Source organism: Molossus molossus, unplaced genomic scaffold (genome assembly GCF_014108415.1).
Source record: "Molossus molossus isolate mMolMol1 unplaced genomic scaffold, mMolMol1.p scaffold_m16_p_8, whole genome shotgun sequence".
Lineage (NCBI taxonomy): Eukaryota > Metazoa > Chordata > Mammalia > Chiroptera > Molossidae > Molossus > Molossus molossus.
Genome location: NW_023425402.1, coordinates 6,026,553 through 6,051,149, shown reverse-complemented (window position 1 = coordinate 6,051,149; position 24,597 = coordinate 6,026,553). Strand labels below are relative to the sequence as shown.

General features: G+C 44.8%; 1 protein-coding gene across 2 annotated transcripts in view; it reads left to right on the top strand.

The window, feature by feature from the left end:
* The window catches only part of ILRUN (inflammation and lipid regulator with UBA-like and NBR1-like domains), a 92,942-nt gene extending 70,286 nt beyond the window's left edge, over window positions 1-22,656 (top strand). For both annotated transcript variants that reach the window (XM_036248080.1, XM_036248081.1), the window contains exons 4-5: window positions 2,086-2,414; window positions 19,986-22,656. In XM_036248080.1, coding sequence (XP_036103973.1) covers window positions 2,086-2,414; window positions 19,986-20,021 — 365 coding nt within the window. In that variant the 3' untranslated portion in view covers window positions 20,022-22,656. The remainder of the gene's footprint in view (window positions 1-2,085; window positions 2,415-19,985) is intronic.
* The last annotated feature ends 1,941 nt before the right edge of the window (window positions 22,657-24,597 follow it).

The following is a 24,597-nucleotide window of genomic DNA, read 5'->3' as shown; positions in this document are numbered from 1 at the left end:
CAGGTTTGGTTCCCGCTGAGGGCATGTACCTCAGTTGCCGTTTGTCCCCAGCCCTGGTTGGTCGTGCAGGTGTCAACCACTCAATGTGTCCCTTTCACGTCAATGTTTCTCTCTCTCTCTCTTCCTCCCACTCTACCTGAACAAAAAATGGAAAAATGTCCTTGGGTGGGGATAAAAAAAGAAGAAGAAGAAGAAGTTGTGCTAGTGCTGCTAGTGGCTTTAGCTTCCTATTCTTGAGGTGAAACGAGTTGCTATTTCTAGAAGTGAACAGCAGGTGTCACTGCATCTCCACTAACTAGGGTTCTGGCTCATAGTTGTTTGGATGCAACCCATCCAGTTCTTACTTAATACAGCTCTCAAACCACTAACTTCAGCTTGAGTATTTATGGCTCTCTGACACCCAAAAATCCCCTTTCTCAGATACAGAACCCAAATTGAAAGTTAAGAATAGCCTTGGTCGATTTGGCTCAGCAGTTGGAGCATTGGCCTGTGGACTGAAGGGTTGAGGGTTTGATTCCGGTTAAGGGCACATACCTGGGTTGCAAGTTCAATCCCTAGCTTGGTTGGGGTTGTGCAGGAGGCATCCAGTCAATGTGTCTCTCTCACATCGATGTTTCTCTCTCTCTCCCTCTCTCTCTCCCTTCTTTCCTTCCATTCTCCCTGAAAGTCAATGGAAGAATGTCCTCGGGTGAGAGTTTTGCTCAGCGGTTGGAACGTCAGCCTGTGGTCCGGAGAGACCTGGGTTCGGTTCCCGCTAAGGGCATGTACCTCGGTTGCAGTTTGTCCCGGCCCTGGTTGGGTTATGCAGGTGGCAGCCACTTGATGTGTCCCTTTCACATTGATGTTTCTGTCTCTCCCTCCCACTCTATCTGAACACAAAATGGAAAAATGTCCTCAGGTGAGGACTAAAAAAAAAAATGAAATTGAAAAAAAGAAAGAAAGAAAAAAGAAATTGAGAATAAACACAGCCTAAGAGCATTTTCTTCAATTCCTTCACTATCCTCTTTACTTATATATTGTCTGTATTTTCATGTAGCTAACTGATGAGGTTTATTTGCCTTTTTTTTTAAATCAGCCTTACAGCAATTATTTAGGAACCTGGACAATTTTTTATATTTGTCTTCAACAGGGTTCACACTTAAATGCTTTTTGAACTTTCTGTAGCTTGTGTTTTGAAGAACTTCCATCAAGAAAGTAGATGCCACTATTCTCTGAATTTAGATGCTGAACATAGAAGAAACTACCACTTTCTTTATTCTTCTTTTGAATCCTTAGCTTTGGTAGTTGACAAAATAATTAGGATGAACGTTCTGTGGTGTATCTTTTAAAAACAAAATATCTTCTGGTTTCAGTGTAAGTAGTAGGGCATCCCTATCTGACAGGAAAAGTTGGTGTTAAATGGGATTATTTTAGAAAGTCTGAGATGTCCTAAATTTTTTGTATCTTTTGCTCACATTGATTATGGAATAGCTGGGGGACATCTGTACTAATATGTCAGGGTTAGTGCTGGTTTACACCCGTGTCTTGGTGCAATTATTAATACCTCTTTCTTTCACTCTTAGTTGACCTAGTTTGAACAGTATGGTCAGTCTAAATTGCCCAGGTGGTGGGAGCAATTGTAATTTCCAATTTTATAATTATAAGAATTATTTTACTCAAGAATTATACCTGCTCTGAGTTTTCTGAGTTAAACACATGTAAAACAAAGCAAAAACCACCAAGAGTTTGCAGTTCTGGGAAAATAGCTCTTAGGTTTCTATTGATCATTGTTCTCTGGAGTAATGATTTCAGAGATGGCTGTGTATCAGAATCAACGAGTAACCTTTTTACAAATAGTTTCTATGTTCTCACCACAAACCTCTACTAAATTTGTGCCAGAGTTTGAACTTGACATTACCAAAAATGTAGAACTTTATGCAATGCAAATGTACTGGACTACTTTGTCAGCAAGCTTCTAAACTAGCATATAGAAGAACAGTTACGTCTGTTGTGGGTGGTGGTTGAGGTTCTCATAGGTAGCTGCTTTGGGCCTTGAGGATATATCTGGCCCAACTCATTGACATGAGTTGCCTTTTTTTATTTCAGATGTCATCTGGGTGATTCTCAGTGTGGAGGTGGGTGGACTTTTAGGAGTAACGCAGCAGCTGTCATCTTTCGAAACGGAGTTCAACACACAGCCACATCGCAAGGTAGAAGGAAACTTCAACCCGTTTGCCTCTCCCCAAAAGAACCGACAATCAGATGAAAACAACTTAAAAGACCCTGGGGGTTCCGAGTTCGACTCGATCAGCAAAAACACATGGGCTCCTGCTCCTGACCAAACCGAGCAAGATGAGAATAGACTCTCACAGAACTCTGTAAATCTGTCCCCCAGCAGTCACGCAAACAACTTATCAGTAGTGACTTACAGTAAGGTAGGTGCCCTTGGAGAAGAGGAGAAGGGGTAGGTGGTGGGCCTTGGGATCTGTGATACCCCTTCATGGCAAACCTAGAATTCTAGAATGTTCTTTAAGACTGCTTAGCTCTCCTGCCAACAGCAACAACACAAAACCTACCCCTTCTCCCCTCCCCCCACCCCCCCATCTTCATGTCCTGTGGATATTACTTCATCCACATTTATAATTTACTACTGTCTCTCTGCTCTGGTTTGGGTGTTGAAAAAACAAAATTCTTTACCTTTACATTTAAAAAAAAGAAAGTCAAAATATCGCCAGCCATGCTTTCATTTTAAATGAATACTGAGCTTAGAACAACAACAACACACCTTTGGAATTGGCTCCTACTTTGATTTTTTTGGGTTTGGGTGTTTTTTTTGTTTTTGTTTGTTTTTTTCCCTGAGGAAAAAGGCAAGCTCAATTATTTATCCTAACTATTGTTGGGATTTCACTTAATTTGCCTTGTTTGCATGTCTTCCTGTTGATGTCTTTTCAGTCTATGTGGTCCATCTACTTCCTCATCCACAACCCAGAGTGGCCCAAGTGATATTTTGACTTTTCATGTGTGAGGAATAAGTGAGAGAATTGCTTAACCATGATTCTAAATTTATAATTGTTCTGAGACATTCTTCTAGGTGTTTGATTTCTTGATCTATTTCTCTTTATGCTAGTTGATTGACAGTACCTTTACATACTGCTAACGTGATGATGGTTCCTGGTTGTTGGTTTTGGTTGGTTGAATAAAGTCCTGTACTAAGAGCTGACTGTTGTAGGTGGTTCATGTGGTGGGAGCCTGTGAGCATTCCCATGCATTCTTCTCTGATTAATAATGCTGCATGTTAGGCCCTGCACCCACCTATATAATAACCATATAACTGTTAGGTCTGTCTTTGCTTCATATTGGCATTCACCCTCAAAATTAAAAAAAATAAAATTGATGTGTATTTGAGGGACAAGTTGCTTTGTTGTAAGAAGGGTATTTTTCTAACCAATGCTTTATATATGGTCTAGATCAAGAGGTAATTTAAGAAAAGAAACCAGGTGATATGAATTCTCTTCCGTCACATGGTCTAGTAAGAGGGACTTCATTTAGTAGTAGTGTAGCAAAGGGTTGATTTATTGGTTGGTTGAATAGTCATAAAAGATTCTATGGAGTTACGATAGTTCTCCAGGAAATAAGAGAAGTAAATTGATAAGTCAATAAATTGCCTGTATTTGAGGAAAGACTTCACATCTTAACACTTAATCAAAGATTTATCTCTAAGTTCCTATTGTGTCATATTTGTCTTTCTTAATTTTAACCCTTCAGAGTATGACTGTTCTGGGTGGTACCAGCTCTAGAATGCCTTGTTAGAATGGGAACTTGAGGCAGTTGAGTTTAATGGAGAGTTGAGGCAGAACCAGTTAGTTGCTCCACTGCTTTCTATAATGGAAGTCCCTTGACCTACTGTGAACTGCTTAGCTCAGCCATCACTGTAGTCTTAGAGGAGGGCCAGCATTCCTGGCTAGGGCACTGTACTCATCTTCCTGAATTGTGAATCTGTTAGTTGTTGTTGTTTTTTTCCTTTAGGGCTTTAGGGACTGATACCTTTTAACCAACCCTGGGTGTGTTTAGTGAAGGGGTGGGGGGTGGTACAGTGTCAGAATGGATTATCTACTAGCCTTAATTGAGATCCCAGCATACTGCTTTTTTGGAAGGGCTGGGCTGTGGTGAGGCTATTAAGATTTCTTAAGGTTGATGAACTCCTTGGTGTGTTACCTAAATTTCCTTTCATGTACACTGTAGGATCGTTTAGAAGTAGCACTTGCGTGAACCACAGAGTAAGGTTCTCTTTGGAGTTGGTATCCAAGGAAACTATCAGCTATAATGCATTGAGAGTTTGGCACTTAGCCTGTATTGTGGCCCAGTGGATTGAGAGTTGTCCCATGGACTGAGAGGTCCCGGTTCAATTCCCAGTCAGGGTACATGCCCATGTTGCAGGCTCTATGCCCAGTAGGAGGCATGCAGAAGGCAGCCAATTGATGTTTCTCTCTCTCCCTTCCTTCCTCTCTAAAAAATCAATAAAAATATATTTTAAAAAAGAGAGAATGTGGCACTAAGATCCTATAGAGATATTGGAGCCTCCCTTTTTTCTTACTTTAAGTAGAATCTCATTCATTCATAAAGCATTTATGTGAACATCCAGGAAGTTCTCTGTAAGCATTTCTGGTTAAAGTTGAGTCAGCTCTGCCTCTTAGGCTCCTAAGGAGTGGGATCAGGTATAAACAGTCATCAGTAGGTATTTATTAACAGAATTTTGCACTGTTTAGAGCAGTGGTACATTGTTCCACAGGAGACTTGGAGAATAAAAGGAGTGACCCCTGCCTACCAGTAGCTTACAGTACAGTGGGAATGACAAAACATGCATAGAGTTCAGTCAAGACCAGTGTGAATTTGGTCAGTACAGAATAACAGTCAAATGTATAATTTGTGTATATGCCTGGAGATTACATAGAGAACCAGAGCTGGAGTGGATGGAAAGGGCTTTTCAGAGAATAGGTAGATTTGGAAAGACAGGAAGAACAATGGTTTGCAGAACAGTTGAACTGCTGAGGGCAGAATGAGGAAGGGTCCTATGGGTAACAGACAATGGGAGATAGATTCAGCTGGTTGCACTGTGTTCCTTGGAGGGACAGTGGATGAAATAATGGCTTTGAAAAAAATTGGGACCACACTTACTGGATATCTTAAAGCAGGGATAATTAATAATTCTAAACATTTGTTTTGGCTTCAGAATATAGATTTATTCATAAAAGTGGACATGCTTGAGGTTCTTTTTTATGTTAGAAAACGGCTTTATTGGAATTTTGTATTATGAAAAATTTCAAATGTACAGAAAAATGGAGAGAATAGTGTATAAGAAGCATTTGTATACTCATTGCTTAGGTTTAACTGTTGTTAATATACCATCCTTTGTTTTCTGAAATATTTTAAATGTTTTAAAGGAAATTATATATATCTCATGACATCATGCCACTTTAATATGCTTCTTTATGAAATAAGGACTTTTAAAAAATACCATTAATTTACCTAATGATTAACTATAATTTTCTAATATTATCTAATATCAGTTCACATTCAGATTTCTTTGCCTCTAAATGTCTCTTAGATCCCTGGCCGGTTTAGCTCAGCGGTTAGAGCGTCGGCCCGAGGACCGAAGGGTCAAGGGTTCGGTTCCCGGTCAATGGCATATACCTGGGTTGCACGTTTGATCCCTAGCCCCAGTTGGAATCTTGCAGGAAGCAACCGATTGATATGTGTCTTTCACATCAATCTTTCTCTTTCCCTCTCTCGCTCCCTTCCACTCTATCTAAAAATCAATGGAAAATATCCTTGGGTGAGGATTAACAATAAATAAATAAACAAATAAATAAATAGCTCTTAGAGTTTGTCTGTTCAAACCAGGAGCCAATCAAGACCATATATCACACTTGGTTGTTGTATAAGAAAAGCCTTCAATTTTGAGGTTCTGTATGATATACTTTACAAAGTGATGAGATCAAGTTTAGAGCAGAGTTTTGTTTTTTTTTCCTTTATTGATTTTAGAGAGAGAAGAAGGGAGAGGGAGAGAGAGAAACATCGATGATAGAGAACATCGAATGGCTGCCTCCTGCACATCCCATGTTGGGGATTTGGCCCACAATCTGGGCATGTGCCCTGACCAGGAATCGAACTGGCGACCTCTTGGTGCATGGGTTGCCACTCAACCACTGAGCCACGCCGGGAGAGCAGAGGTAGGGAAAGACACACATCAACTGGCTGCCACCCACACAACCCCAACTGGGACCGGGAACAAACTGCACCCAAGGTACGTGCCCTTAGTGGGAACCAAACCCAGGTCTCTCTGGACTGCGGGCCGACGCTCTAACCTCTGAGCCAAATTGACCAGGGCCAGAGATATTTTTTAACTGTTCCTATATGCCAGGTGTGCTGCCAGGTACTTTACAAGCCTCATCTCAATTTTTGATAAGAAAAGCTTCAAGGGGCTAAGTAACTTGCCCAGTATCACACACATAGTAAGAGGTAGAATTGGGATTCAAATCCAGGTGCCATGTTACTAAAATATGTTGAGCGAAAGCATTTAACTGAGTATCAGTTATCAAGGCGTGAAGGCAGTAGAGTTGAAATAAACAGTCAGTATATGGCTCTGATATGTAAACTGAGGATTGCCTTTGCATCTTCTTTTTGAAAAGTTCCTGTTTGTTGAGTCTTTAAAGTATTGACTTCTTTTCCTGTTTGATAAAAATAAAAACGATTTTTATAACTCTCAGAGTACATAAACCTTGTGCTGTTTATAATAAATAGCACCTTTTTACTTACGAATGAGTAGAAAGGATAATGAAACCCCTGGGCTCTAGAGTTGGGACAAGTGTTTTCACTTCACCCCAGGTGCCATCTTTATTGGGTGGATAGGAGAGTACCTGATGCCCTCGTGTTAGGGATCACTGAGTTGGCAAAAGATTTGAGTTACTTTAAAGAAATTCCCTGCCTGCCATTAAGCTGGGAAAGAACACAATGCCCTTGGAAGCCCATGACCACAGTTTTAGTAGGCCAATACAGTTTCCTGCTGCCTCCATAGTTACAGTTTAACTTGCTAAGGTTGGTAGGATGAAATGGAAAGATTGCTTCATGCACCTGCTCTATGAGGGCTGGGTGGATGTGTCAACATAATGGCACATCTGTCAGTGCCAGGAACTGGACACCTATGGAGCCCTTCCCCAGCTGCCCTTGAATAACCATTAGCTTTCTGGACTCAGTGCTTTGTGCCTGGGGGCAACTCTGGGTGGGAACGCCAGCCCTAGCTCCATCCTTCAGCCCATAGGGCCTGGCCCCTCCCTGTGTGAAAGCTGTCAGAGGGAGTCTGAAAAGTAAGTATATGTGGACCAGCTCCAAAGATTCATAAATCTGACTCCTCACTTTTGTTAGAAATTGGCTGGCCTCATTGTCAGCTCAATTGTGGCTAACCTGTCCTAGGTGAACAGTCACATCAAGTATTGGTGACAGTCAGGTGCTGTTTTAAAGAAACCATTTTTATGTTATTAGCTCAAGAATCTCAGAGGACAAACATTCACAGTAGGGTAGATGCTCACTCTGTTGACTCAAGGCTAGTCTTGTCATGAATTGTAGCTCTCTGACTTATCTCTGGAGGCCAGGATAGCTTCTGCTGGGACAATGTGAAAGTAGTGAAAAAAATAACTTTCAGAGATGTAGACGGAGAAAATAAGTCCTGTTAAAATTAGAAACCCCTTTTTCTTACTTGCCAGTACTTTTTTTAAATCTCTAAATGTTTTCTAAGAAGGACTTACAGAAGAATAAGACACCAACCAAATGATCTGATTCAGGACAGCTGGTAATAAGAGTGTGGCTGGTAAAAACCAAGGGGCTGTTCTTCAGGATCTTCAGCCAGATCTCTAAGTAACAGTTTACACTGGGGAGCTGAAAAGAATCCCAAATTTATTTATTTTGTTACTTGGACTATAGCCGAGAGAGGGAGAGGGGGAGAGGGAGAGGGAGAGAGAGGGAGAGAGAGTTTCTCTTAAAAAAACACATACACAAAAACTGGTATATGTCATATACTCTTCCTTTAAACTGGATTACAGTCTGAGCCACTGTTATTACTTCCTCCAATTGCTGGTTCAGAAGGAGAAACGTGTTATTATCTTTGTGGGGAGGTTCACACTCCTCCAGCGTCCATCACTGTCGGATGCCATCTGCCCTGCCTGCCCACATTCCCACCTGCTCCTCTTCCTCTCTCTCTGACAGCCACTCTTTAGTACGTTTTGGATCTGAAGCTAGAGAAGTCAGTCTGTTTTTATTACTTAAGAAATCAGCTGACTTCTGTCTAACCTGCTACTTATTTGTGTTGAGTAAAGTGTAGAAGAGTTATTTTCCCTCTGTTTAGGTGAGGGTTTAAAAATCATAGTCGAGGCTACTACAGGGGAACTTTTGGAAAAAAGCAAGCCTTTTGCTGTATGGGCCTGAGGATATAACTAATGGCTTGTGAATCTTATTATCTACTTTGAAGTAGCCAGTCATTGTAACAGAATAATAAGGGATAGGTTTAGAGTGAGAGTGGAATTAGGCTCATCATTCATCCATTTTAGAGGGCACTGAATTTGACCAGAGAGCAGCTGGTTGGTGTTCTTAGCTGGGCCAATAGTGACGTGAGGCGATAGAGGGCAGTGTGACTGATCTTCCCACTGCCGTGAAACCTGAGTGTTCTCAGATACAGACCCTTTCCACGAAAGGTTTAAAGATGGCTGAAGGAGAAGCTGGAAGGAAAACTTGTCTCATTTGATATTTTATCTGGCTTGTGTTCTCCTCTGACAAGGGACAGGTAGCAAAAGCATGCTACTCCCAGGCAGAGTCCACAGAAAGTACAATAATCAGAGCTGTAAAACTACCGTTTATTGAACACTTACTATGTGGTAGGCACTATGCTGTGGACTTTTTAAATTTAATTTTTATTGTCAAAATTACCAGTGTACATAATTTAAGTAGCCAAGTAGCTGTACAAAGCTTATTACAAAAAATACTAGTCACCTCCCTGCCTCCCAGCCCCGTATTTGTTCCCCAAGGCAGTAGGCTCAGTGTTTGACGTGTGTTACTTCATTCTGTCCACACAACAGTGCCATGATACAACTACTGTTATTATCTCTACGTTACAGTTGTTGAGACTTGGGGTACACAGATTCCATGACTTGCCCAAAGTCATATAGCTAGAAAGTGGTGAAACCAGGATATGAACAAAAGCAGTTGGCTTTTACTCTCGAGCTGCTCTCCTAACAGTGCATTCCATTGCTTCTCAATCATAAAGAGTGTTCAAGCACACATTTTTATCAGCTGAGCTAACAGTTGTAGGCTAGGGGGAGCATGCTTTCTATAGTTTACTGCTGCATTTCAAATGAGGTGCAAGCCAATTATTGACAAGGTATTATGTGACTTCTCTGCTTACTAACTCCCCTCTCCCTACAAGTACAATGGAAGCTACAGAAATCAGCTTCTATCTCTAGCCTCCAGGAAGGGAAAAGATTCGCTAGAACCTCCCTCGTCACTTGGGTTTAGATTTTTGTTGACATTGAAATTTCCATTAACTCACTCTTGTGACAGGCAACACCTATGCCTTTTGCGGTCACAAAACCTGTTTGTATTCCTTGATTGTTGCCAAAAGGTAGTCTCTAGAATTTTATTTTTTCTGGAACAAATGTAAAATCTCTCTTGAATGTACTTAGTATGATAGAACTAGAACATACTTAGGGGCTATCTTACTCCCTTTAAAGTCAGATTTTGTTTCTATAATGGCTCTCAAAATAATATTTTAGACAAAGGGATAGCCAGCACAAGCTCTGAAGTGGAAGTTTACCTTCAAGGAACAGAATGAGGGAAATGAAGTTAGAGGACAGAAACCAAGTTGTGGAGGGCTTTATGGCCCCTTGCAAAGCTTTGGGCTTTTGTTCTGATGGACAGAACAACCATGAAAGGGTTTTGAGCAGAGGGGTGATGTGGTCTGTCTTAGTGTTGTAACAGGATCACTCTGGCTCTTGTGTGGAGAACACAGGGCAAGGATAGAAGCAGAGGACCAGTAGAGACGTTAGCACAGTCATTCCGGGGAAGAGGGGGGAAGGTTTGGACCAGAGTGGTGGCTGTGGAGGAGAAGGTCTGAGTCTGGATCTGGTTTGTAGCTAATGCCAACAGGATTTGATAGTAGGTTGGAAGGGGGGATGTAAGAGAAAGTAAAGGATGACACCAAGGTTTTTGGCCTGAGCAACTAAAATCGAGAATGGATTGCCATCAGAGGAGACGGGAAAGACTGGGGTAGAGGTGGAAAGTGATCAGGAGTTCTTTTTGGGCCATATGGATGGTTTCTCTGAACATCCAAATGGAGGTGTCAAGTGGGCTGTTGTATATCCAAGTTGGGTACAGCGTTTAGGAGAGAGGTCTGGGCGGAAATGTAAATTTGGGAGACATGTTGTATGGATAGTATCTAATGCTATAAGACTGGTTACAGTCCACTGAATGATGAATCTAGAGCAGGGTGTCTCAGCCAATGAACTAACACTGCTGGCTTGTCATGGATAGGTGAGGAGGATTATGCATTGTAAGATGTTTAGCAACATCCTTGGCTAGTAGTACCTCCCCAACTTCAAGTTTAACTACTGAAAATGTCTTCAAAACATTGCCAAATGTCTTAGGGGGTGTGTGGGGGTTGTGGGAGTGAGGGGAATTTCCCTACCAGTGATCCACTGATATAGATAGCAAAGAGAACTGACATAATAATATCATGTCTAATGTGTAGACACACCACTTCATGTTATCCAGAGCATCTTTAATGCATTTATTCTTTTTTTTTTTTTTAACCTCACCCGAGGACATTTTTTTACATTTATCTTCAGATAGAGCAGGAGGGAGAGAGGGAGGAAGAGAGAGAGAGAAAAACATCGATGTGAGAGAGACATATCGAGTGGTTGCCACCCACACAACCCCATCTGGGGCCAGGGACAAACCGCAACTGATGTACATGCCCTTAGCGGTAGCTAAACCCGGGACTCTCTGGTCTGTGGGCTGACGCTCTAACTGCTGAGCCAGACTGGCCAGGGCTATTCTTATTCTTAATTCACAACACTCTTGTGAGTTTTGTAGTTATACTCTTCATTTGACAAACTAATCAGGAAGTTGTAAATGACTTGCTCACATTCATACAGCAAATTGGGGGTGAGCCATGGACCGGAACCCAGGGACCCAGTTTGAGTCTAATGTTCTTTGTGTGTGTGTGTGTGGAAGGGAGGGAGGGAGAGAGAAAGAGAGAGAAACATTGATGTGAGAGAGACACATCGATTGGTTGCCTCCTGCATATTGGGAATCAAACCTGTAACCGAGGTACATGCCCTTGCCTGGGAATTAAACCTGTGACTCTTCAGTCCGAGGACCAATACTCTAACCACTGAGCCAGACCAGCCAGGGCGAGTCTAATTTTCTTATAGACCACACTGTGATGAGGTTTGCATAGTCTGTTGGCTGTTCTCTAAGGGTAGTTTATATACTTAGTGTCAGGTTGTAGAGACAGATCTCCTTGTTCATCTTCAGGCTACAAAACACTTTATGGCCATGGAGGAAGCAATGCAAAGCAACTGAAGAACCTGCATGTGGGTGCCCCCCGCCACACCCCCACCTTAAGTTTTCTGGCAGATTAGCACATTCTGTACCAGAAGGGGTTTGCCAGGAGGCTCTGGTTTAATGATACTATGATGAATCTCTTTTGAACCAGTAAAGCCCTGCCAGCCTTGCTGGTGTTTGAACTGGCATGGGTCATGTGTGCATTTAAAAATAAATTAAACACTGTGAGCCTTAGAAAATGTCTTTTGTTTATAACATTACTGTCTGAGAATAAAAATTATCTCCAGGAACTCTCTTTTGTACCTCAAAAGCTTCAAAGCTGTTTAGCTCCCTTTTATTTGTTTTGGGGGCTCTGAGCATTGTTTTTAGACTGATGTGATGCTGGGTAGTCTTAGAGCTAAAACAGATCTACTGTTCCCAATGTCAGGATGTTTTATTTTGGTTGTAAGGATACATGCTGTTGTCTATACTCGGAATTTAGCATTTTAATTTCTGATGAAAGTTCTCAAAGCAGGACTAGTGAAATTACAGGATCCAAGCGATAAGTATAATTCACAAGTGTGAGAATTTGTCTCCTGATCTAGATGCTCAGGTTTCAAATGACTTGTCCTCAGCTAAGACTGCTGTAACTGCGTTCTGGCAGGACCAGGTGCAGAATGGAAGGTTACAGGGAAAATGGGCTTTGTTAGTGCTCAGCTGAAAGTGAGACCCTTTCCAAAGCTGCGGTCGTTCACCTGTAGAGGAAGAGGGTCTTGGGTATTTTATTGTGATTTCATTGCTCAAGGGTCACTTAAAACTGCTTTACACAGAGATAGCTTCGATATTATTAGTCAGTTAGTGAGGCCTCCTAGATGCTCAGCCTGTGTTAATCCCTTTCTTCAAAGAATTTACTTTCTAACTACAAAGACATGTCTAGCTCATAGGAAAGAATGAGAGTCAGTAAAGATAGAATATATTGAGTCTCAGTTGACTTATAAGGCTCATAGGAGTTTTGAGGAGAGAAAAAGCAGGGAAGTTTGGAGTAGCCAGAAAAATGATGCCTTCGTGGATATTAGATTCAAGCTGAATTGGAAGGAAGAGGAACCACATACAGGAAGGCCCAGAGGCAACCACAGGCAAGGTGTGTTCACGGGACACTGGCCAGTCAGACGTGGTGAGTGAGATGTGCTTAAAGAGGGTGGGGCGAATTTTGGAGGAAGATCTTTGAAAGCCAAGCAAAGGAGAGTTTACTTTTAACATGAAAGGAAGCAGTACCAACGTTGCTTTTGAGCAGGGGAGTGACAAGATGAAACCAAATATGGCTGAATGGGACCAAGGAAAGATAACTTATTCTCAACCAGCCAGCCACTTGGGGGTTGAGGGTGTAATTTATAAGAGATGGAGGAGGCAATGTCATGTGAGGAAAGGGTAGTTGGACAGATGATTCCAGAGGCCCGGATGGAAATTCCGAGAGGAGATGGGACCAGCAGCCTTGCCCTGTGCCTCAGCAGGTCTCCCGCAGTGCAGCATCAGTGGCCACATGGCTAGGAAGTTGGATAAGTTTCTCTCCTTTTGGGTGTCCTCCCCAGTGAGACTCTTGCCAGTTCTTCCTTTGTAGGAATCTCCTCTACTGGAAGACATGGCCATGAGAGAGCTCTGTCTGCCAGCATCCCACCTGGATGCTAGAATTACAAATAGCTTTTTCTGAAGTCTTTACTGAAAGGGGAAGTCAAACTCAGCCAGTGTCCTTCTCCCGGTAGAACTTTAAATAATGTGTTGTCATTCACAATTATGTTAGAGTTTTACTCCTTACGGTAACTTTCTTGATTTGTCAGGGGGTAGGTGAAGACTCTAGGAGAGGCTTTTGGTCAGGGGGAGCTGTGGATGGGCAGGAAGATGGGGGATGAAGGGAGGAAGAATGAGGGATGCATGGTGAACGATTGGGGGTGGGTGGGCAGGGGTAGAATGAATGGATAGATGAGAAGGTCCCCAACAGGTCTATAGAAGTTAAAGAGCAACAGAAAAACTGTGTTACAGAAGTAAGTATAAAAAATGACAGGGCTTTTAAGAAATCTATTCAGCACGCTTATCACTGAATCAAGCTTTTTAAGTACAGTTTTGGCACAACCAGAAGTTTGAACTGAGCTGCCCCTCCCTCAGCCCTCATGCATAAAAGTAGGTTTCTTTTCTTTTCTTTCGCTTATTCTCACGCTCATCCTCAGCCATTGCATAAAACACATCTTAGAAGTTTTGAGGACTGTCACATGGAAGGGACTTGAACACCAGGGTTAAGGCATGTGCAGAATTTCTCATCATGCTGATGTGACACCACGAGAAGCCCCCCCAGACTTTATTTCTAATTAATGAGAGACTAATGAGTTTCATCAAGGCTTAGTTATAAGTCTCTGGCCCTTGTCAGCCAAGTGCCCTCCCTTCCTCCCACCCCATGAGCAGGGCCTCATCACACCGTGTTTGCAGTACAGGATCAGGCTAGAACTTAGTACTAAATCCTGTATTCTTCTATGTTTGTATTCCGTGCACAGAAGTAATAGAAAAGGAGCAGTAGGTAGATGGGACTGGCCCAGGAAATGAGGAGGGCCCTCCTGTGTTATCTGCCATCAGCATACAGGGCAGAGCATGTTATTTCCCAACCATGTGGCAAACGCTTCTGTCTTTTGTTAACCTGTGTGAACCTTTTTATTTATTTAAATCAAATCATAAATAGAAGCAAAATAAAGACAGGTATATGAAAGGTTCGTGTTGTGTTGCTTTCTCTAAACAACAAGCTTTCATAGAGTAAAAGCAAACCCAGAAAGCCCTCATGAGACATCCTTGTTTCCATAGGAATTTCAGCCTTTTTCTCCCCCTGGAAGGTTAAATACAGAGCTGGCTCACTGATGCACAGCATTTCACACTTTATATTTGAGTTTAACAGATAGTTGACAAAAGCCGGTTCCACCCTTCTAGAGGGACAGCTTGCTCTTCAATAACACTATACTTGCTACTATTGAAAATTGATGGATACACTTTTTAAAAAGTCTAGCTGAAATAGAATTCGTTTTCTGTTTTTTAGTACTTTAACATACAGTTAATGTTTTCCCTCTGCAACAATTATTTAGTACTCCTTTTTGGAAAAGTTTCTTTGATATCTGCAAAGTTTTAGGAAGAACTAAGATACTGCAGGTACACACTCATGTAAGATCAGTGTTAATCAAATCACTGCTGGGACCAACCCTGCTGTTCCATGGGGCAACTGTAAACCACTGTGAGAAACATATCATAGTTGTTGTTTTTTAGTTTTGCTTTTGAGAACAGAATCACAGGTACTGGATCTTAAATTGTCCTTAACAAGACTGAGTTTTTCTTCTATGTCTATAAATGTTCTGTTTTGTTTTATTTTGGAGGAGAGGTGGAGAGAGAGAGAGAGAGGAACATTGATTGGTTGCCTCCCATTCATGCCCTGACCAGGGATTGAACCTGCAACCTAGGTATGTGCCCTGACTGGGAATCAAACCTGAGACCCTTTGGTTCACAGGTTGATGCTTCAACCAACTGAGCCACACTGGCCAGGGCAATATAAATGTTCTCTCTCTTTTTTTTAAATCCTTACCTGAGGATATTTTTTCATTGATTTTTTTTTTTTTAAATAGAGGGGGAAGGAGGGAGGGAGAGAAACATGGATGTGAGAGAGACACACTGATTGGTTGCCTCTCCTGCACAACCCCAACCCTAACTGGGGCCTGGGATCAAACCCGAAACTGAGGAACATGCCCTTGACTGGGAATTGAACCCATTACTCTTTGGTCCATGGGCCAACGCTCTGACCTCTGAGCCAAACCGGCCAGGGCTATAAATGTTTTCTTTTTAAAATGTTATAGAAAATTAGCCAAGTGTAGCTTGCAGTAATTGTTCCATCATGGACCTGGCCCAACTACTATGGTCTTTCACCTTGCTCAAGGCCAGGTCTCCTCCCAGGCAGCAAGGAGCAGGGAGGCCCCTGTGTCTTAGCTGGTGAGGATGGAGCTTCTGTGCCTAAAGAGGGCTCACCAGCCCTATAGCCGAGTAGAGGTCCAGTCCCAGGGCTCTCAGCTATGACAGCTGATCACTGAAAGCTTAAGGAAGGTTGAGGTAAACAGGCAACACCTCAACCTCTGTGGACATAAAGACTGTCTCTTCTTCACCAGGACCACTTTGTTGCCCCCTAACAGATGTGAAGCTGCTCCAAGAAATGGAGCTTTAGAAAACCCATTTCTGTGTAAGTTTGGGTAGGTGCTGGGAACTTGGCCTTCATACTCGAGTCAGATACAGGAATTTTATCCTGGGTCTGATTATTCATACCCTGTTGGCATGGGTAAACCCAGCCTTGCTGCTAGTGCTGTGTCTGGTGAGAAGTGGTTCCTCATAGAGAGGAGGCTGGCCTTCTATGTTAAACTTACTGAGTTTTGTAATCATGCTGATGGCCTCCGTTTTGCCTGAGTCAGAGTTTAATTCAGGGCTCTGTAGTACCATCTGATATATCTACCCCTTGATCTGTTTTCCTTATTAGTAGTGGTGCAACTGTTACAGCAGAGATGTTGGTGATGCCAGGTTAGTTAAAATATTTGGCATTTGCTTTTCCTGTGGATAAAAGTAGAATTGCTAAGCCCCAGAAGAGAGTGAACATTATCTGTATTGCCGAACCCTGCTTTTAGGCTGGAGCTGGAGACATAACCACCAGAACCAGTTACACAAGGTCTTGGAAATTCAGTGGAACCTGAAATGTGGGTGGGCCTCCTGTTTCTAATATACCTCCATCCCACTGTTAGGAAAGGCACTTCCCGCTTGGCCTCCTGCCATTGGACACTCTGAACAAGCTGTTCTTGGAATCTCCGCCAGGCTTTTCCTTTACAACTGGTGTTGCATTGCCTGTGCTCTGTGATCCACTATAATCCTGCATGTGGGGAGTCTGGATGATAAAGTGGTTTTGAAATGGAATTGGTTTTCTCTCCCTTATTGAAGTGGTGGTAGTTAGTTTGGGGGGAAGGAAAAGAGCTTCTGAAGTCACCTTTCTGTACCAGTTAAACATCAGCAACTCCAATATGCCATTCTCTGGGTGAAAGGGAATTAGGTAGCATTTTTCTTTCTAAAAGGCATGGAACCTAAGTCAGTAAATAGAGGACCAGTGATAACTCCAGAATCTAAGGTAGGTAAATACCACACTGAATGGTCTAAGGCAGTGGTTCACAACCTTCCAATGCCATGACTCTTGAATACAGTTCATCATGTTGTGGTGACCCCCAACCATAAAATTATTTTTGTTGCTACTTCATAACTGTAATTTTGCACCCTGGCCGGTTTGGCACAATGGTTAGAGAGTCGGCCCGCAGACCAGAGAGACCTGGGTTCGGTTCCCGCTAAGGGCACGTACCTCAGTTGCAGTTTGTCCCCGGCCCCAGTTGGGGTCATGTGAGTGGCAACCAGTCGATGTGTCTCTCACGTCAGTGTTTCTCTCTCTCTCTTCCCTCCTCTCTCTCCTCTCCCTCTCGCTCTATCTGAAGATACATGCAAAAGTGTCCTCAGATAAGGATAAAAATAAATAAATAAATAACTGTAATTTTGCTACTGTTATAAATTGCCATCGGAAATATGTGTTTTCCGATGGTCTTAGGTGACCCCTGTGAAAGGATCGTTGTGACCCACAGGTTGAGAACCGCTGGTCTAAGGGCTGGGGCACTCAAGTGTAAATCTGAAAATGCTCATGTCTTTATTTCTATCTCTTTCAATAGCCAAGGACCTATTTTATTTATCTGTAAAATAGGAATGTATAACAACTCCTGGGAAAAGTCAAAAATTCCCTTCTCAAAGCATTTCAGACAAGTTTGAAGGCTGGTACTTACTTTATTATGGCCCATGTGAAGCGTGTGGAGCCTGGTCTGGAAATCAGTCTCGTATAGGGTAAAGGGGAAAATATTTCATAGAAACCAATGTTGTTTGTTTTGGGGTTTTCTTTCCTCTATGCCTTTTTTCCCCTCCCATGTAGAAAACTTTGAGCCTTATTATTGCTTTCCTTGGATTGTTCCAGATGATTGAATGTTGTTGGGAAGTGCTGACAGCACTTGTTTTAAGCTTCTTTATTTGCCACCTGTGTTGTGTGTGACCCTCTCTGACCAGGCCCCACAAAGTGGAGTCTGAAAGCCCTTTGCTACCCTGACCCCCACTTGATTGAGTGGATAGGTGCCGTGACTACTGAGATGGTTACAGCCTTAGCTTGCCTGCTGGAGGCTTGATTGGCTTTGGGCTGGCAAGATAGGGCATTTTGGCATTTTAAACACCACTGCTCTACTCACCAGCTCTGTGCCCTTGATCAGATTACCACACCTTTCTGAGTTTGGATCCTACTGGTCTCAGCGGATCTTTATAAAAGTTGAAAAGAACATGTCCCAGTGCTAGCGCAGCAGCTGGCACATAGCTGATGCTCCATCGGTGTTGGCCTGCCCGACCTCCAAATGCACTAGGGCTCTTTGTTCAGTGATAGCTCCGCGCAGCTCTCTATCTGGTCTTGGGTGCCTTTATGTTGGGGGTGAGGGGCAGAAGCAAAAGCAATTACAATGCTTTTCACTGAAAAAAATGCGAAACCTGAGTCTCACGTTTCCTATTTTTTGTGTGTGTTTGTTTTTAATCCTCACCCGAGGATATGTTTTTATTGAGTTTTGAGAGATAAAGAGAAACACTGATGTAAGAGAGAAACATCAGTCAGTCACTTTCCATACATGCCCCAACTGGGGATTGACCCGCAACCTTTTGGTATATGGGACGATGCTCCAGCCAACAGCCATCCAGCCAGAGCATGTTTCCCTATTCTTGACAGCTTCTGACTTCTGGCCTAAGTATGACCAAAGGGCATTTTTTCTTGCAGTGCTATTTTTCAGCCTTCTGAGCCCAAGGCTTTTGTGTCAACTTCTAGAACCTTAAATCTGGAAGGATTTAGGGGGGAACCTGAGATCCTGTGAGGGGAAAGGATCTTACTCAAGGCAGAACCCGGATCTCCTCTCCTATTTCTCCGTGAGCTGCATCCACTGCAGTGGGAACTGAGGCCTGTGCAGCTAACCACCTTCAGAGACTCCGGACTCTTGTATCCCTGGGCCTCAGCAGCTGTTTAAAAACTTGGTTTTAGAGAAAGGGTTCGTATTCCTGTGACTTTACAAGGGTCTGACACCAGGTAATAGTCTGAGAAATACCTGTCCTCTTTCAGTCATTAATTCAAATACTGGGAGCCTACTAAGAGTCAGGCTTTGTGCTGGGGAGATGGCAACAAACAATCACACTGAAAGGGGATTCTAATCACTGGCAGCCCTATAACAAAGCACTTTTATGTCTTTTCAAAGGAACGTGTCATTTTTTAAGGCAATCAAGTTTTGACTGCCCACATTCCATCAAGTTAATGGAAAATGTCATCTCAGTTGACATTCTCATGCCTCCTTCCCCCCTGTTATGCCTAGATTCAGGATTTTTATTATAGTATTGTGGTTATGGCTGAGGTGCCTGCTCTCTGCCCCCATTTGGTCCCTTTGGTTCAAGGGCCTGCTGCTTCTGGGCCAATTTGGGGTGTAGGACACTGATAAGGTTGATCACCAAGTTACCTTTGTCCTCTTGGTCTTGCCACTGACCAGATCTTTTCAAGGCTCACACTCCAGGAGGGGCATGGGAGTGGAGAGAGGCACAGGTCACCCTGCACCAAATTCATGTGGCTGCTTTTGGTCTTGGCACATCTTACCAAAGGGTGACGCCTTCTCCACCCAGCCAAGCGGCATAGAAAATGCCTTTGAGAATCTGGAATAAACCTTAACCATCATGTGGCAAGGGGGGAGGCATTGTGGGGAGAACAAAGATCAGACTTGAATTTGAACCTTGGCTCTGCCTCTTTACCTTTTTGACTTTAAACAGGTCTTAGTCTTTGCAGTCAAATGGGTGTAATAACATTCACCTGGCTGTTGGGATGAGGGTTAAAGAAAATGTATTCGAAGCTCCTAGTCCCGTGCCTGGTATGTAGCTGCTCAGTAGATGCTTTGCTACTGCAGAGTTTTTGTTGATAGATGTGCCATTAGCCAGCAGTAACCTACATCATGGAAGTTAAAGAGGCAGCAAGTGGATCTTTAGCTGAGAGGTTGAAACGTTGTTATCAAGAAGGAAGAAGGCTTTGTGACCTAGGTAGATGGAAGTTGAAAGATGAGTCTCTCCACTCTCTGGATGATGTGATTGAGTGAAAACACTTAGCAACTTGAAATGTGCTGATATTTGGCATGGCAAGGATACTTTTAAGCCTTGTCTGTGCCTTGGAGCTTCCTTGTGGCTCACTGGGAACTGTAGATTCCTTGGTTTTGGTTGTCAAATTGTACCTGCTGTGTCTACCATCACTGACTGTGTTCACTCTCTTCCAGGGGCTCCACGGGCCTTACCCCTTCGGCCAGTCTTAAACGGGTGTCAGCAAGAAGAAAAATTAACAAAAGACAGAAGGTCTGACTTTGGTGGGGGGCGGGCAAGGGGTTCCTCTGGATTGCAGACCACATCGCACGGACCTCTGGCTCTGACCGTCCATCCTGGAAGAAGAGGAAGAAGCAGAACAGACTAGTTTTGAGTAAACTCAGTGTGCATGTGTGAATGCTGAATCGCTGGAGTGGTGTTGAGGCTACCAAGAAGAAATCCATGCAGCCACCTTGGGTTTTGTTTATTAGGCGTCAGTCTAACAGTCATTAGGTCACTCGGGAAGGGAAAAACGTTTAAAATGGGGGAAAAAAGCCATCTTTTTAAACAAAAATTATTTTGCCTACAGACAGGTTGTAGTTTTGAACACACGTTAATTTTTCCCCTTTCCGCACTTCTATTTTATTTTTTTTAGATAAGGGATAACATACTCTTTATAGAATAGCTGCTTGCTCTGGGAGCGATTCAGATTCAGAGTTGGTGTGGCATGTTTGGGGCCTCCGTGGGCGGTGCTGCAGGAGGGCATCTGCTGTGACACGTGACCCAGAAGTCTCTAATAGCATCAGCCATTACGCTATCGCCCTTTTCCTCTTCTTTCTCTTTAATCTTCTGTTGATTTACACCTTTGACATTTGTATTAGTCAACCCTGTGGCTTGTTACCATCAGAACCTCTCTGAAGACCAAACTTCCCTGTGTAGCCAACAGAGGAAGCCTTGAGGACAGGTCTCGGGTGACGTGGGAGTGGCTGAGGCTGAGAGGTGTCCTTTTGCACACACTTGTAACAGTTCAGATTGCTTTTCTCCCGTGTTTCTCCTGGCAGAAATGCCATCATGCTTGCTGCTTTTTGGCTTCTTCACCCACAGTGGTTCCCTGCTCACTCCGGGGACAGTGCCTCTGTGCTCGTCTGCCATGTGCACACACTCATGTGGGAGCAGCTCCCCGCAGTGTGAAGTGAGGGTCCCATGCTTCTCTGTTGTCACACAGCTCCCTTCCCTTTGTTTCCTCTCAGTTGTCTTTTGTGGTGTTTTCACAGCCTGTTAGTGGAGGCTGAGCTGTCAAAGTATGAAAATATAACCACAAATGAGGAATTTGCCATGGGGAAGGGCCAGAGTTATTGTGTGATCTTGGAGACCATACTTTGAAGGAAGTAAGAGGACCCCCATCCTGGCCATGATGCCTGGTTTTGGGGAGGTGGTGGGCAAGGGGCCACCCAGCCAGAGCAGAGGCTGATCGGCTGGCTGCTCCCTTGGACAGGTGGCCCCACTGGCATCCTGTGGATTCCGAGCTGGTGAGATATGTGGATATCTCCATGGGAAGCTTGAACCAGGCTAGAACAGCTGTCTGCCAAAGATACAAGAATATGCAAAGTCCCTCTTCTCACCCCCCTCCTTCCCTCGAGTGTTGGTTGGTTTGATAGCCAGGAATATGGATCTAGGGTGCAGTTGCCTGCCTGTTACCACACCCCAACCCATGCCAGGGGTGAGAGTCAAGGAAGGAGACCAGGTGATGAGTGGCTGCAAGGGGTCATATAGCCTGGGTGTGGTGAGGGTCTGTCTGCCTGTCTGTCTCTGTCTGGGTGTGTGAGTTCCAAAAATGTGTGTTGTTTGTTCCTCCTCATCCTCTTCTGAGACTGTTTTTTAAAAGCTTGATTGTGGGAGATAAGCTTGTATGAAATACCCTTTTGCCTCCTACCTCCCAAAAAATAAAAGGGGGGTTATATTTTGGTCCACTGGAGAAGCCCTGGGGGAGGTGGAGCCAGTCTGCTTCAGAGCAGTACGGGTAGGTCTGGGGCTGGACTAGGGCTCACACTGGAGCACACACTTTATGCACACGAAGAGGGCCCCCATTCCTGAGCGGAGCAGAGGGGAGTCCCTGTCAGGTGCCCAAGCCAGGGGCTCACGATAGATTTTTGGCTGAGGGCCCTGTTAGGCCCAAACTGCAACTACTGCTGGTGCCAACCTCCTGGGACACCGCCACCCTGGAGCCCACCCATGCCCACCGTTCTTATTTGCTAGCCCTCAAAGCAGCACATCTCCAGCTTCCTCTGGCAGGCTCGTGGGGCTTTCCAGCCCCTGGTTTCCTGGCTTTCTCATCTGCCCCACGCAAGGTGCCGCTTCACTGTTTCCCAGGAGGGGCTGCTACCGTTACTCAGCAGAGATCCTGCTCCTCTTGCTTGTAGGTAACCTGACCTGGCAAGGTAACTGTCCCAAGCACGCTGGCTTCTCTCCCAAGAACAAACCATTTCTGTATACATCCTTGCAGAGGGCAGAGCAAGCGTAAGCCATGGAGTAGGGGCAGGGAGTCCATTGCTCCCCAGGACCAGGGGGCTAGCAGTACCATTCATTCTGCCTCCTCTCACAGGTTTGAGTGCTTAGAGCCCCTCCTCCCTGCTAGTGGGTAGTGGAGGCTACTCTCTCAGCCCCAGTAGCCTCTGCTCTTCACCAAACAGCAGCTGCCTGTGGGCAGGACCACCAGTGTCATACCCACAAGGTGAGACAGGCTCCATCCTTAGGGGCCTGAGTCCAGTGTGGGAGGCAGAGGGGCTCGGGCTCAGGAAGAGCCTGTCTGTGTGCATGGAGTGAGGTGTGTGTGGATATGTGTGCACGCGTGCATGCTTTTTTTTTTTTCTGTCATGGGGACAGTTGAATTCGGGGCATTTTTCTATAAGAAACAGACTTCTCTCCCTCCATAAGGACTGGCTGTAAACCTGAAGCCTGTCAAAGGCACTTCCAGCCTAGAGAGAACCTAAGCAAGACAGCTGGTGTGGCCTAAGGGTGGCCAAGGTGGGAAATGGACGTGAGAATAAACACCTCCCAAATTCAATCTGAGCCCCAGCAGGAGAGGACGGTGGGGTTGCCAGGGCCCAGAAAGGCACGTTGATCCCCACCTGCCCTGCTTTCCTTTCCTGTTTCCTTGGGTGAATGCAGGAGCCACGAAGCTGCCCTGCATTTGCACAGGGTGTGTGGTAAGCCTGGTGGGTGTCTGTGGCGGGGCCTCGGGGTGCCTGGGAGGAGATGAAGATGAGGAGGTTTTTCCTTACTGTATAAATGAATATTTGTATGATTAAATTAACACACACAAAAAAACTATTCTCATGTGTGTCCGTGGGTTCGGTGGTACCCTGAAGCCTTGTGAGCCTGCACAGCCCCACGGGGGCTCTGTGCTGTGCACTCTTTGGTCTCTGGGTCTCTCCCTTTTGCAGTTGGGAAAACTGAGACCCTGGGGTTCGTTATATATTTGGGAAATCAGTCCTGGAGTTATAATTCGGCACCCCAGGGTCCCAGGTGCCTATTGCGCACTACTCTGTCCCAGCCTCACTGGGTGGCACACCGCGCAGCAAGAATGCAGAGCGTCGGGGCACCTTTCTTCCAGGGGAAGCACACGGCCAAGCTGGGGGAGTCCTTCTCAGTCCCCTGGGCCCCAGCATCCTAGATGTAGAAGAGGGAATGTATCTTCCCTACGTGTTTCCCATGGTGGTCTCCAGGCTCTCCTGATATATTATGGATTCAGTAAGGTTTTACAGACTGGCCTGGGATCCTGAGAGTCAGGTAGGGACTGCACTTCATGCAGTTGGCAAACAAACTTGGATCCTAGTCCACATACATATATGACCTTGGCCAAGCGGGGGTGGAGAGGAGGACGTAGTTGTCAGCATGAAACATAGTTGGCAAATGGTGGGTTCCCTGGATCCACTCCTTCCTGCCTGTAGCATTCATAGCCCAGACTTCCAGTGTGCCTTCCATCTCATCACTCCTCTGCATTGATGGCAGAGTGAGGTCAGAGGAGGAGGAGTTGCTTGGATCTAACAGGCTGTTAGACCCGTGCCCTAACTCCCAGATGCTGGCATTGTTGTCACCGACGTGGCATACCCCCACGTTGGGTCTTCACCCTGGCTGGCAAAACTGTGCTAAATGACAGTGGACCTGGATGTGAGCTAGTCTCTAGGGAGTGAGGGTCAAGGTGGGGGATTCCCTGTAGGCAGCTCAGTGAGAGGACCTGTGTCCACAGATAGCGTGAGAGAAATGAAGGCCCCTCCTTCAGCCGCATGCTGTGACCCGGCCACTTCCCCAAGGCCTGGTTGCAAGACTCTTGTTGCTCTGTAGCCTGATGCACAGCCCAAGGTGAGGGAATTAGGAGAATGGCCTGGGGACCCTGGGGTGCATGCCCAGCCCATCCCTGCCACTGTGACAGTGTCTGCATCCTGCTTCCTTCCAGGTGCCCACGGCTGTTTGTTCTCAGGAGCGGGGCCCCCACCTGTCACCTGGGTCTTCTGGCAGCCCAGTCCCACTCTCAGGCCTTCCCCAACCGCCCTGACGCTGGACAGTTATTTGCTTGGCAGAATCTATTTGTCTTTGGGGCTGTAACCTGTCAAGAAGTCACCAGACCCTGGGAGAAGGGAGCAGGTTTGATGGTAGCTCCTGGCCCAGGCTATTCCCACGGGGGCTAGGTGACAGGGAGGGGGCTCTCAGTTGAGCTTTTGTCTGGGTGTAAGAAGTCGGGGAGGCAGTGGCAGTGGTCTGGGCCCAGCCCTCCTGGCAAAGCAAACAGGTCTCAAGCTGCCTCCCTGC